A 15,353-nucleotide genomic window follows, 5' to 3' on the forward strand; every position below is an offset into this window, starting at 1 on the left:
TGATCTCAATTCGCTTATAACAGATTCAAACAATTTTATCTTTACTCTGTAATTTGTAAAATTATTTTAATGTCTTATTATGTCACAGACAAGTACTGGTAAAAGAACTAATTTTCTCTGAGCAAAAAGGAAAGTAAGGAATTCAAACTTGTTATATAAAGTTACAGAATTTAATGTAAACATTTATTTCAGGCCCAGCTGCTATTAGACATCACTTGCATAACAGATGCCAGTAAGGCTGCAAAGAAGTTGTTTCGCCGCCTGTAAAGGGAGGAGTGAAATAAAATGAAGGACTGTGAAACACTAGAGTACTTGAAATATTCTGTTTTGTTAAGAGTGTATATATCCATTGTCTACTTCAAATAATAAATTGTTATACATTATTTCTTTACCTAATTTGTATTTTATTTATCCTTTTTTCAGTTAGGTGACATTCAAACTGAGAATGCAAAGTGTCATCAATATCCGTAAAACAATGACTAATTGTACATCTTGTTCCACCATTTGCCATCGTCTGTGGCAAACGGTGTAAAATATTACACCATTTTCCGTTGGATGGCAAACGGTGGCATTTTGTCCAAATACTCCACTGTTTGCCATCGTCTGTGGCAAACGATGTAAAATTTTACATCATTTTCCACTGGATGGCAAACGATGGCATTTTGTTTCAATACTCCATCGTTTGCCATGGTCTGTGGAAAATGATGTAAAATTTTACATCGTTTTCCACTGGATGGCAAACGATGGCATTTTGTTTCAATACTCTACCGTTTGCCATGGTCTGTGGAAAACGATGTAAAATTTTACATCGTTTTCCACTGGATGGCAAACGATGGCATTTTGTTTCAATACTCCACCGTTTGCCAGAAAATGCCACCAAATGCCATCGATGATGTAAATTCTTCTACTGTCCTCTTTTTTTTCACTGTTTTCCACCAATTTTCATCAAATTTGATGTTCCAATACTCCACCGTTGCCACTCTTTTTTCCATGTAAAACGATGAAAATCGGTGGCAAATCTACAGACGGGTAGGGACTAAAGCGGATTTTACCTTAACCTCCTAAAGCTATAACAAAGTAGTGGGTGTAATATGTTTGTCCCCCAAATCATGCTGTGTTGTCACGTAGCCCATTCCCTTCCCAAATAAGTGTGTAAAACTCGAGTTAAACACGAGTTTTATCCGTGTTAAACCAAGCGGTATTGGCAGTTGGTTTTTAGTGGGTTTTGGTATGTTGGTTTTTGTGAGTTTTGTAAGTTGGTTTTTTCTGTGTTTAAAGTGGGTATTTTTACCAACTTGGTTAAAACTGAGTTGAACACAGAAAAAACTCACTTGTTACATAAATGTGGGCTTTGGTAAGTTGGTTTTTTGTGAGTTTTGGTAAGTTGGTTTTTTGTGAGTTTCGGTATGTTGGTTTTTTGTGAGTTTTGGTAAGTTGGTTTTTTCTGTGTTTAAAGTGGGTATTTTTACCAACTTGGTTAAAACTGAGTTAAACACAGAAAAAACTCACTTGTTACATAAATGTGGGCTTTGGTAAGTTGGTTTTTTGTGAGTTTTGGTATGTTGGTTTTTTGTGAGTTTCGGTATGTTGGTTTTTTGTGAGTTTTGGTATGTTGGTTTTTTTCTGTGTTTAAAGTGGTTTTTTTTACCAACTTGGTTAAAACTGAGTTAAACACAGAAAAAACTCACAAAAACCAACATACCAAAACTCACAAAAAACCAACATACCAAAACCCACAAAAAAACCAACATACCAAAACTCACAAAAAACCAACATACCAAAACTCACAAAAAACCAACTTAAACACACTTCTGTCTACAATAGTGTGTTTAAGTTGGTTTTTGTGCGTCTTTTGTTCGCTTAAGGGATCATAAAATTTTGCTTGTTTGACCTGTAACCTTTGTAAAAAAAAATATTTACACCTTAATAGTAAAAAGGTTATTTGAGATAAAATCACAACAGATCATTACAAGCCCCATGTGTTTATAAATAAAAGACACACACAATTTGCAAAAAACAATGTTTATATTAAAAAAAAACAAATAATGTGAACATTTTTACAGTGCACTTTTAACAAAACCAGGAAAACATCTACCCAAGATACATTATCACAATATGCGAGCACATTTAACATAATAAATTAAAATAAATAACATTCTCCTCTTTGGGCTACCACAGGTAAAAATGGGAGGAAGGGTATGAACTATGATTATATACAGTTTCAGTTAGTGAGAGGTGATACAGAGGATAAAATTAATAATAATTGTTTTTAACTGTGTTGGTGGTACCGGATTTATAAAATGACAACATTAAGGAATCCTTCATCCTATCTTTTCCTGGAATAGCCCTTTACACATATTTACACCTATGAACAAAGGAACATATTGCTCAGCACTAAACAGTTTATATTTTCTCCCCGCAGTACATGACACGAAGCCTCCTCAAGGCCCATCTCATGTTCTCTTCCACTGTTGATATGGGCAGGGCAAACTTTTTGGAGATGACAACTGAAATGTATATGAACAATCAATGCAGGATTTTACTGTACATTACAGTATTAAAAAAACATGTAGAAGTTTATTCCACCCAAATCAAGTCTGATCTGAATGACTTGATTTTGGTGGAATAAACTTTTACATCAATATCATCAGTTCAGATATCCCATTTTAACATCATCTACATTAGAAGGATTTCAAAAGAGGTTTTTGAAACAAGGAGGCAAATTACTGTTGCTTGAATTTTTTATATCGTTCAAAATTAGAGCTTGATCGTTAACTTTATACTGAGGTTATTTTTGTCTGCCTATGTGTTAAATTCTCAAAACTTTTATACACAAACACAATTTTTAGTAACTCTTAAATTTTAGCAGTAGTATTAACCCTTTGCATGCTGGGAAATTTATCGTCTGCTAAAATGTCGTCTGCTGAATTTCTACAATTAGCATTTCTTCGATTTTTTTTCAAAAATTACTATCAGAATAGCAAACAGTTTGGATCCAGATGAGACGCCACGTTCTGTGGCGTCTCATCTGGATCCAAACTGTTTGCAAAGACCTTCAAAACTCGGTTCCCGCATTGTAAGGGTTAAATTAACGCAAGACAGATTATGTGCTGGAGTCAAATTTGAATCAATTGCATTATGTTTGTTTCAAAATGAATATGGAGGCAGTAGAACACCTATATATTTAAATCCCCTTTTTCCCTATAAAAAAGAATCATACCAACCATGGCGTAGTATTCAGCAATCAGGAGACCCTCTCGAATCTCCCCCTTAGGGGAGGTTGAACAGCACTTCATAGAGCAGTCACCAGCTGATCAGGTCTGAAAACTATACTGTCATGGCCTTTGCGAGGTGCGTCTTGTGCATGATCTCATTTGAGATCAGGTCCTGAAAGATATTTTATAATGTAAGTGATAAATATTGCTGTTATGGTATATCTTGTTACTATAAATATTATTAATTTAAATCAAAACAAGTTTGTTTGCTTGTTGTTTTTGTTTGTTTATTTTTGCAATTTAAATCCTGTGATCACATGTGACTTAACGCTTGTCATAAATAATTAAAAGAAATTACGTGTGGTAGAAAATACTGTTTGAAAATGTACCAAGATATGTGGTCTCATTTGGCTGTGTGGACTGGTCGGAAGTGTGACGCCTTTCAAATGCTAAAACCTGTATAGTTTTACCTCTCAACAAATCCAACTTTCCTTGGTCAAGGACAGGGCTCGGTTTTCCCACTCCTGATCTACTCAAGTTGGGCTGCTCGTGCAGGGTAAAATCTGGTGTCAAAATCCATACATCAGTTAGTCCCCCTTCTGCTGTCTTTTGGCAGGAATATTCTATCCAAAGAATCTTCCAATCAATGTAAATTTCACCTTGGGAGTTTAACCTTCAAATTTAAAATATAAAAGTTTTCATTGAATATGTGGGAAAGAAATCTGTTCATTAATGACCAGAAATAGGTATAAATAACATTTAAGATGACAATAATCATAAAATACAGCCATAATTATTCAAATGGTGTTGTTTTTCCTTATAATTGCATTACATTTTTACTTATCCATTTACATTTCCCAGTGACAATACATAAATATGATAATGATCATAATTAATTCAATATAAAACTAAATAAAAAAGTGATGTAAAAATGAAAATACAAACCTAAAACAACTGTTCTTCAGTATTCCAAGATAACAGGCAGTTGATGAATTATGAGACCATATCACTTTAACCATCCACTTTGAATCTCCTTTGCAACAAACTTATTGTTGATTTACACATTGTAGTACATACACATTGTTTTCACCACACAATACTTCATGCTGAAAGTTATTCAAGACATTTTAAACTAGAATTATAAGTCTTAATGTTACTCAATTATACCTTAAAGCTCAAAGTCAGTTGATGAAAACCCCCTTTGTTTTCAAAACATAACTTCCTGTCTCCAGCCAATCAAAGTCGCTTGTTTTCAAATAGATGGTGGCTCAGCCAATCAAAAGTCTATCAACACCCCTTTGTTAGGCCTATAGATGGAGCACTGATACTGTGATAAGAATTTATGTTTATGATTTAATTGGGGGGGGGGGGGGGGAGGGCTAATCTCTTATGTGTGTCAGCCAATTACTAAATCTGAGAAATATCTACTGATTTCAACACCAACATATATGTATTTATTGAATAATACACAGCACCCTTAGCATATTATATTTAATTGTGAATATTTAAAAAAACAAACATGCTGAATGGTGTTAGCAAATAATATTAATAGTATAAATATTATTTATTTTTATTGCCTTTTAAATCGTATGTTAAAGGTCAATGTGGTAGGCATTAATTGTATTGGGGTTAAATATCAGTATAAGAAAGTTAAAATAGTTATTGTTTTTATGTTGAGAAGATATAATTGATGCTGGCAAGCCCACATAAGTTTCCATATATTAATCAACACTTTCACACTGAAACTAGTTTTATTTATTATAGAAACAGTGTCACTCTCCCCCTCAAAAAATGAATAAAAAAACACACTGTAAGTCTATTGAATTCTCCAAAGAACATGAATTAAATGGAAGTATTCAGATTTTTATAGATGTGTGATTGTTCTTATAATATATTTAATATTTATGTATTGATTCAAAGTGAAAGACAAACAATATCATATTCAGGTATAAAACTAAGTTTGAACATTTTAACATTTTTATAGTATCTGTGAACCTGTGATGTTCTGAAAGAGCAATTTTTATCCAATGTTTCCTTAAAATTATGGGGAGCCCATAAATGTACAAAAGGTGCAATGGCAAACAAGCTGTAAAAAAGCCCCTTTACAATTCACCTTGATAATATATGGCTATAAACATGAAACAAAGACCTAGTTGAAGAATTATTGTTTTATTGTTGAGTTATGTTAATAAACAAAAGACCAACTTATTGATAAGTGTGTTAAAGTGAGTCTTTTAGCCTTGTTGCGGCTTTCAAATTATTTATAAAAAGACCAACTTAAACTCGCTTTAACCCACTTCTGTTTATAAAAAGACCCACTTCTGTTGTAAAAGACTCGTTTATGAAACAAAAAGACACACTTAAACACACATAAACCAACTCATAAATAAAAAGACTCACTTTTGACACATAAAAAACCAACTTCTTACAGCAAAAAAACTCGCTTTAACACACATCTACTTTAAAAAACCAACTTTAAACTCAGTTAAGCACAGTTTAGCTCACATAAAACTCGCTTTTATTAGCAAAAACCAACTTCCGCTCAGAAAAACTTAGAAAAAACACAGTTTTATGTTGGTTTAAGTGTGTTTTGGTATGAAAGTGGGTTAACTTTTTGCAAGGGTTATGAACCAATCATACAGCAGTTGATATTGTATCTTTCCAGGACCATCTTGAGAAGTACTTACAGAGCATCTTGGAGTCCAAGTGGTATAGGAATCACACGGATGTGGTGAGTTGTATGGAGTTTAAGTAGGTTGAGAGAGTTGAATGAGTCAGTGACATTGGAATCAAGATCATCCCATCAATATTTATTTAACTCATTAGCCCTTATAAGCGCACTTTGATGCATCTGTAGTGCCTAAGATAATCTTATTAAATTTAACAACTTCCTTACTAGAATCAAGTTTTAAAGGCTTCATTTTCAACCTTAAGATACTGATGAGCACTAAACACCATAAAACCTGAACAGACTGGGAGTTACTGGCAGGCTTTTCTGGTTTTATGCTGGTTGCAAAAGCAATTGTCTCTTTGCCTCTTACGGAGCAAGGGCTAATGATATCAATGTGGTTCAGTTGATTTAAGTATAACATCTCATAAACACTTTTTTTTCAACTACTGTGAAACCATTTATTTTCGTCAGCACGAAATTTCGTCCTTTTTTAAAAAATGACTATTTCGTCAGCACCAAAATTCGTCCATTACTGGTTTTGAAAAAAAAGCGTCCGATTTGTTTGTAATGTTTGTAATACATGTAATACGCTGTTGCGAAAAAATCGTGCTGGGGGAAAGAGGGGTGACACTTGGTAGTCACTTGCAAGAGGTGGGCCTTGTTTGGCATATGCCAATTAACAAGTCTGTTATTTCAGGTGATAGTAACTGTCCCTTATTATTTTATGTCATTGACATGTTCTTTGTTATGATTAGCGGATAAGTGGGACTGAATAACCGTTAACGAGTGTATTAAACAACGAAGCCAATTGCCAATTAGTCTTTTTCCATTACAATCACGGACAACCAAACACAAATCAATATGTTCTTTATTAATTTGTAATAAAAGCGCAGAATATATTTCAGTCAGGTGTTGATCACACATCGTCATATTTTAATTGCGTTTAATAGTATTGTCTTTAATCCGGATTGGCCGTGTGTTGGCTGTATAATCTGCAACACCCCTGAAAAACACAATACACACAATGGGTAATAAAGTTGTTTACAATTTGCGCTAATCAACACTAATATACCTAAACGAAGTCGAAGCATTTGATACAGCCTTATTGCATTTGCGTTTTACAGGAAATGTCAGTTGTCAGTACACTGTATAATGAACACCCCTTTGTGTCAAAACCGGATTTAACTTGAGTGTGAATAGTCGACTGTTTCATGTTCTTTGTATCAATTCCATCCGGGTATCTGTACTATAAGTATACCAGTCTACAAAAAAGGTGCGCGCTTCCGCATATGGGTATTCGGACGTTCAAAAAAATTGACCTACGGATTAGCGTTCTTGCCATCGAACGCATTTAGCAATATAACTCGTTTTTTTTTTCACTATTTCTTTACTTGCAAAAAATACTAGTGGCTTATAACTTACCTTGCAATCTTTTTTTTTCGCATTTTGCGAGTGTGCGAGTGTAAATTTCGAGCCCTGTGTATATGCGTGGATTACGCTGGATTTAAATGCCTCATGCCTACGGTAATCCAGTCTTATTTGTTTCAAATATGGGACATGATTGTTCGTTAGGATCTTGAATTCGTCCATCGGTCGAAGGACGAAAAAGACGAAAATTAATGTCTGACGAATAATAATGGTTTCACAGTATGTCAATTAATGGGATACTTGACTGGTTGAAGTATAAATTATTAAGAAGCCTAAAGAGACATTGTAATTATTTGGGATTGAAATAGAATACAAAATTAAATAAATTAAAATGTTGACATAGGAATTTGAGGAATTGTGAAATATCTGTTAGGAATTTGAACTGTTATGAATTTAAAGAATCTGTTCAAACTCTGTCTGTGAAGGTGTTTTGGTGGACCATGATCTTTGAAAAAAACATATAAGGATACATCTAACAATGGTGAATTTTGATACAAAAATTAACAGATATCTGTCAAAATGATTGACTCACCTGGTCCTCCCAACCTCATTAACTTTCGTAATACACACCTCTGAGATGCATTCATGAAACATTCTCTAACATTTCATTTGCCACATTTATTGTGCAATAAATGTTCATGAAACTTGTTCTGAAGCTTTTGGCAAGTTCAAAACTAGGTGACATGCAGTAAAAAAACTAGTTTACTGGGTCAGATGAAAGAAAAAGCTTGTTGACATCATAACTAAAATTTATTTTTCTTTTAAATTAGTTAAAAAAAATCTGAACTGTTTTTAAATAAAGCCTCTACAATATGATAAGCTTCTTATTTTGGTTAAAGTGCAACCTTTTAACACAATCATCATGTTATGGCTTCTAACGGACTATGATTACAGCTATAAGATTCTTAGCTATGAAAGTTTAAGATTGAAGTTGTTTTTGATGATAATGATGATGATTTTTCATGATGATCTTTGACCTTTCATCCTTTATAATGTAATGTTAGAGACTGAATCTAACCTAATACTTGATCTATAAAGAATTCATAGATGACCTGTTAAACTTTGCATTGACTGCCTCCTGTGCATTAGAGACAACATAATGGATAACTTTGTTTTTCCAGTAGCGTTGCCCCCCTTAGATAAGTCTAGGGTTTAAATATGTAAACATGGTTTCACGTTGGGAATGTTTTCAAATGAAAAAAGGTTGCCATAATAATATGCCTAGAAATTAAATATGTATGTGACATTAAGTACTTTAAGTGCTTCAAAGCCATCGCAGCCCATTTGTTTGTTTTCAGCTGAAATTCCTGGAGGTAAGTGAGCTGTCATTTGTGAATCACCTGGGACAGAAGTGGAAGGAAGGGGACATCACCAAGTGCTCTGGTGGTCGCAGGATCTCCATTGGCTGCTGCGGGTGTCTCAAGAAGTACCATGTGGCCGTCAGGTGGAGTAAACGGTATGTGTCAAATGCCGTGTTTTTATCAATGCTTTTGTGATTGTGGTTATGACCATTCAGATTGGGAATAATCACTTTGTTTTGACTAAAATTGGGAAATTGGTGCATTTTATTTTTCTAGCAAACACTTTAAAATTGATAAAAAGTGCATTCAATTTTCTATTTATCAAAATGTTGCATTTTATTTTCCCCAAAAAAGTGCTATTTTTTTTTTTTTAGGAAACCTTGACTAGGGATTTTTAGGCAGTCATTTGAGAAAAATATATACTTGTTTATATTGGGAATAACGGCCCCAAAATTGACATAAAATGCACTTGCATCCAAGCCAAGGCAGTGTCTCAAGCTGAACATTTGTAAGGTAATCAGGGCATTCTTGAGTCTGTTTCTTGGGTAAAGCTAGTACTTCTTGTCTTAAGAGAGGATCTTGGTAACAGTTTTAGAGAGGGGATCAAACCAGGGACTCCTTGACTCAGACACCATACTCACAACACCACCGTTACCTAGTATTGGTTTGTATTGAACTCAATTGATATTCACTGTCAGCATATTGAGTACAATCTGGCAGTGAGGTCAAGTCAACAGCATGGATAATGTGCTAGACCCTTTTGTTGTGTTGGAAATTAAGACTGAGCACAATAACATCAACAGCCATAAGCTTATGGAAGCAATGATACTTTGTGTGTTTATAAAGATTTTTAGGACACTTTCTGAATTGTGACCAAACCTGGGACCTCTAGGTTGCATTTGCACACACCATATCAACTACTCTGTCAATGTCAATATTCTAACTCTTTCACTGTTTTTTCTTTGAATTTGTATCACTTGATCATTAATGAATAGAAAACTTAACATAAAACATAATTTTTACAAAAACATGATGACATGTACAAATACACTTAATTGGCACACATTTAAAGAACTGAGCTTTTGCTGCATACATGATTCTTTCTACATGGCAATTATTCAAGGATACATTCAATGATACTCACAGCTTATGACAGGCCTTGCTAGATTTTTCTCTGTTAAATAGGTCAAGAGATGATAGGTGAAATTCATTCCAAATTAGAAAAAAGTACATTAGCCTAATTTTCATAAAATTGGCATTTGTAGACACAGAAATATCTCTTCAAGTTCACAAGTTTATGTAGAAGGTCTTTCACTAAACAAGAAGGACTTAAGTCACAGCAGTAGAATCTATAAACTTTCTAGAGCATTGTTTCTACATGACCCCAATGCTGCTGATATGTGATTCATTACACAAGTTAATGTGTTCAACCTTCAGCTGAAATTCAGAAACTGTGAATCCTTCTATGATCTTTTATCTTTGAAAATGGGACTTAATGCATGTGTGTAAAGTATCACCCAGATTAGCCTTTACAGTCTGCACAGGCTAAGCTGGGATAGCACTTTACAGTCTGCACAGGCTAAGCTGGGATAGCACTTTACAGTCTGCACAGGCTAAGCTGGGACAGCACTTTACAGTCTGCACAGGCTAAGCTGGGATAGCACTTTACAGTCTGCACAGGCTAAGCTGGGATAGCACTTTACAGTCTGCACAGGCTAAGCTGGGATAGCACTTTACAGTCTGCACAGGCTAAGCTGGGATAGCACTTTACAGTCTGCACAGGCTAAGCTGGGATAGCACTTTACAGTCTGCACAGGCTAAGCTGGGAAAGCACTTTACAGTCTGCACAGGCTAAGCTGGGATAGCACTTTACAGTCTGCACAGGCTAAGCTGGGATAGCCTTTACAGTCTGCACAGGCTAAGCTGGGAAAGCACTTTACAGTCTGCACAGGCTAAGCTGGGACAGCACTTTACAGTCTGCACAGGCTAAGCTGGGATAGCACTTTACAATCTGCACAGGCTAAGCTGGGATAGCACTTTACAGTCTGCACAGGCTAAGCTGGGATAGCACTTTACAGTCTGCACAGGTTAAGCTGGGATAGCCTTTACAGTCTGCACAGGCTAAGCTGGGATAGAACTTTACAGTCTTCACAGGCTAAGCTGGGATAGCACTTTACAGTCTTCACAGGCTAAGCTGGGATAGCACTTTACAGTCTGCACAGGCTAAGCTGGGATAGCACTTTACAGTCTGCACAGGCTAAGCTGGGATAGCCTTTACAGTCTGCACAGGCTAAGCTGGGATAGCACTTTACAGTCTGCACAGGCTAAGCTGGGATAGCACTTTACAGTCTGCACAGGCTAAGCTGGGATAGCACTTTACAGTCTGCACAGGCTAAGCTGGGATAGCACTTTACAGTCTGCACAGGCTAAGCTGGGATAGCACTTTACAGTCTGCACAGGCTAAGCTGGGATAGCACTTTACAGTCTGCACAGGCTAAGCTGGGATAGCACTTTACAGTCTGCACAGGCTAAGCTGGGATAGCACTTTACAGTCTGCACAGGCTAAGCTGGGATAGCACTTTACAGTCTTCACAGGCTAAGCTGGGATAGCACTTTACAGTCTGCAGAAGCTAAGCTGGGATAGCACTTTACAGTCTGCACAGGCTAAGCTGGGATAGCCTTTACAGTCTGCACAGGCTAAGCTGGGATAGCACTTTACAGTCTGCACAGGCTAAGCTGGGATAGCACTTTACAGTCTTCACAGGCTAAGCTGGGATAGCGCTTTACAGTCTGCACAGGCTAAGCTGGGATAGCACTTTACAGTCTGCACAGGCTAAGCTGGGATAGCACTTTACAGTCTTCACAGGCTAAGCTGGGATAGCACTTTACAGTCTGCACAGGCTAAGCTGGGATAGCACTTTACAGTCTGCACAGGCTAAGCTGGGATAGCACTTTACAGTCTTCACAGGCTAAGCTGGGATAGCACTTTACAGTCTGCACAGGCTAAGCTGGGATAGCACTTTACAGTCTGCACAGGCTAAGCTGGGATAGCCTTTACAGTCTGCACAGGCTAAGCTGGGATAGCACTTTACAGTCTGCACAGGCTAAGCTGGGATAGCGCTTTACAGTCTGCACAGGCTAAGCTGGGATAGCACTTTACAGTCTGCACAGGCTAAGCTGGGATAGCACTTTACAGTCTGCACAGGCTAAGCTGGGATAGCACTTTACAGTCTTCACAGGCTAAGCTGGGATAGCACTTTACAGTCTGCACAGGCTAAGCTGGGATAGCACTTTACAGTCTGCACAGGCTAAGCTGGGATAGCACTTTACAGTCTGCACAGGCTAAGCTGGGATAGCATTTTACAGTCTGCACAGGCTAAGCTGGGATAGCCTTTACAGTCTGCACAGGCTAAGCTGGGATAGCACTTTACAGTCTGCACAGGCTAAGCTGGGATAGCACTTTCGGCTTTTGAGATGTTTTTTGTTAAACAGTAGTCTTTTCAAAACAAAAAAATAAAGTTTAGGTGGAAAGTGTCATCCTTGATAAGCCGAAGATAATCGATGACAACACTTTACACCCATACATTTAGCCCTGGTTTTCCAGAATGTGACTTATATACTTACGATGTACGACTCCCATATCAAATCTCACTTTCAAATGCCATGAGGTAGCCATGTTGGCGGATTTATACATACCAATAAGATTTGTTGGTCTTCTTTTCTCAGAAAGACTTATGATTGGCTCCAGAATAATCTAGGGATTAATTCTATATGAAGCCTTTCTGTTGACTTCGGCTCCGGGAGCCAAGTAGAGCATATGTCTCCGACATTTATGCCATTTATCATTTCAATCAATGAGGATCATGTGTAGAGAGGCCAACTTTGAGTATTGATATGTAGAAATGCAAGAAACATTATTTGTAGAGACATTCTTTTGCGCTAGTCTTTTATTCTTTTATTGTGGGCAAATAATCCATTTAGTATTGCAGGTTCAAACGAATCATGGAATTAATGTATCATTTTATTTTAGTATATGGTAGCCATGTTTTGAATGTCAGTTATCAATTATGTCATACCTTATATAACTGACATTTAGTTTTCTAATGGTTGATACTTGCATCTGTTGTCCTTTCAGAGAAATGTATTCTATAAAATATCCCCAACTAAATATATTTAGAACAATGTCTTAAGTTTAGTATAAAATAAAAGTGATTTGTGCTTTGCTTTTGCAAGCACAATGTATAGAAGGCCCTAGCTTATTGTAAGCAGAATCAAGTGTATTTTATTGGTCAATAGTTATGCTCCTCTCCATCCTTTTGAAGAAGACCAAGGGTTCAGTAATAACTTGATCCTCAAATGTTTGTGTAATTGTTTTATAACTATATTTTTTCTATTTTGTAACACCAGGTGCAGGATTTCTGTTATGTTGTTGTATTTACATATAATTTTGCGACCAACATGTTAGTTGGCTTGGCTCTAGCATGATAAACCGTTATCTTAGCATATACATTGTATCACCAATTTTACTGATACATGGCATATATTGCCAAAGATATCTGAGGCTAAGAGATGTCAGCATAAAATGCTACTATCCATTTAACGGGTAGAAAATCAAGTATGAATTAAGACTAAAATCACTTAAAATTCATATACTTATTCAACACCACATGGGGGCAAAAAACTTATATTTTCCTTGAAAAATATATTTTCATTCATTACTACATCTGTCGCATTGAACAATTAGTTTTGCATGCTTTTTCTCATGTGATTTGTGGCTGTCGGGCAATCAATTGGGAATGTCAGATTTCCTATTAAGCGCGATTTACTCTATGCTACATGTATTTTTCCCTTGATAATTGGTCTTAGTCATGTGATATTCTGTATAGGCTGCAGCAGATGTTGGTGTAGGTATGTTCTTTGTGAACCTCTACATGTAAAAAAGCAGCAAAACATTCTGCTTATTCAGCCCTTGAAGTTTAAATACCAATTTCTTTAATTGACATTAATACATTATAAATAATTTGTATGTGTGACTGATATTATTGATATTTGATTGCTATATGGCATTCATTATATTGCCAAGGCACCTGATACAGGCAGTTATGATTTTTCCAAGACACCAAGTACATGTTTTACAAAAGAAACAGGCTCAAGCATTTTAACCCTTTGCATGCTGGGAAATTTGTCGTCTGCTAAAATGTCGTCTGCTGAATTTCTAAAATTAGAAATTTCTTTGATTTTTTTCAAAGAATATTATCAGAATAGCAAACAGTTTGGATCCTGATGAGACGCCACGTTCTGTGGCGTCTCATCTGGATCCAAACTGTTTGCAAAGGCCTTTAAAATTTGGTTCCAGCGCTGAAAGGGTTAATAATCCTTAGGCTTTTGATGCAGTCGAGCTATAATAAATAGGTTTATAGTAAACAAACCTATATTGTATAACATGAGATTCTGCTCAACAAACAGCTCATTATATACTGAAAGCTGTTCAGGCGTGTTCAATCTTGAACAAAACTGTATCTTAATTCACTCATATCTTTATTGAAGACTTCATCTGCCTGTGGATATAAAGGTAAACAACATTTATACGGAAGTTTAAAATGGCTTTATTAAGTTGATTTGATTATGTTCCAGTTGGCTGGTAGTGAAGGACACATTCATAGCGTACATCCGTCCGTCTGACGGTGTGGTCTGTGACGTGATGCTCATGGACTCAGTGTTCAAGGTCGTGTCAGGGATGTCAGATACTGGCGCTCAACACGGAGTCCTTGTACAGAACCTCACTAGGTATCAGTCACTTTATTGGGATCAGTACCTCACTTGGTATCAGTTACTTTATTGGGTACAGAAACTCACTTAGTCACTTTATTGGGTACAGAACACACTTGGTATCAGTTACTTTATTGGGTACAGAACCTCACTAGGTATCAGTCACTTTATTGGGTACAGAACCTCACTTGGTATCAGTTACTTTATTGGGTACAGAACCTCACTAGGTATCAGTCACTTAATTGGGTACAGCACCTCACTAGGTATCAGTCACTTTATTGGGTACAGAACCTCACTAGGTATCAGTCACTTTATTGGGTACAGAACCTCACTAGGTATCAGTTACTTTATTGGATACAGAACCTCACTTGGTATCAGTCACTTACTTGGGTACAGAACCTCACTAGGTATCAGTTACTTTATTGGGTACAGAACCTCACTAGGTACATGTATCAGTCACTTTATTGGGTGGTAGTTTTTCAGAACAATTTAGTTTTCCTTAATATGAGGAAGCATAGTTTTAAATTTCAATACTGTGAAACCATTATAATTTGTTGAACATTATTTTTAATTTTTTGTTGTGATTAGTCCAATCGAGGAATTTGAGTTTAAAACAAATAATTATGTCTTATGTTTAAAAAATCATTTAAGACTCAATCCCCTGAGGCATGAGAAACATCCATATGCAACTTAATCCACAGATACATCCTGTGTCTTTTTAACAATCCATGTAAATCCAAATAATACACAAAGTGGCATACATTATAGTGACAAAATACTGTCATCGATAGCATTGACTTGGTTAAAGTCAAATAGTAAAGATAAGCGCTAATCCAGCGATTTCTTTACTTTTTTATAAAATAACTTTTTAAGGCACCTTTCAAGTTGAGGAAAATTTATGAAATTCCCAATTGTTGTCTGAATTTTTTTTTAAATACTGAAATTGCACATTTTACCAAAAAGGCATGT

General features: G+C 36.0%; 1 protein-coding gene and 1 long non-coding RNA gene across 11 annotated transcripts in view; one reads left to right on the forward strand and one right to left on the reverse strand.

Moving 5' to 3' along the window:
- Window positions 1-15,353, forward strand: part of LOC127849142 (phospholipase D1-like) — a 92,314-nt gene that overhangs the window by 30,075 nt on the left and 46,886 nt on the right. For all 10 annotated transcript variants that reach the window (XR_008034837.1, XR_008034838.1, XR_008034844.1 and 7 more), the window contains 3 exons: window positions 5,881-5,946; window positions 8,613-8,770; window positions 14,250-14,402. Coding sequence is in view for 2 of the 10 variants with exons in the window: in XM_052381895.1 (XP_052237855.1) it covers window positions 5,881-5,946; window positions 8,613-8,770; window positions 14,250-14,402 (377 nt within the window). In the remaining 8 variants the exon portion in view is untranslated. The remainder of the gene's footprint in view (window positions 1-5,880; window positions 5,947-8,612; window positions 8,771-14,249; window positions 14,403-15,353) is intronic.
- On the reverse strand, window positions 3,233-4,542 carry LOC127849182 (uncharacterized). Its single transcript, XR_008034845.1, has 3 exons — window positions 4,161-4,542; window positions 3,686-3,888; window positions 3,233-3,387 (listed from the first exon to the last, which is right to left on the reverse strand). It is a non-coding gene; the product is annotated as an uncharacterized LOC127849182 (long non-coding RNA).

This window comes from Dreissena polymorpha, chromosome 1 (assembly GCF_020536995.1).
Source record: "Dreissena polymorpha isolate Duluth1 chromosome 1, UMN_Dpol_1.0, whole genome shotgun sequence".
Taxonomy (NCBI): domain Eukaryota; kingdom Metazoa; phylum Mollusca; class Bivalvia; order Myida; family Dreissenidae; genus Dreissena; species Dreissena polymorpha.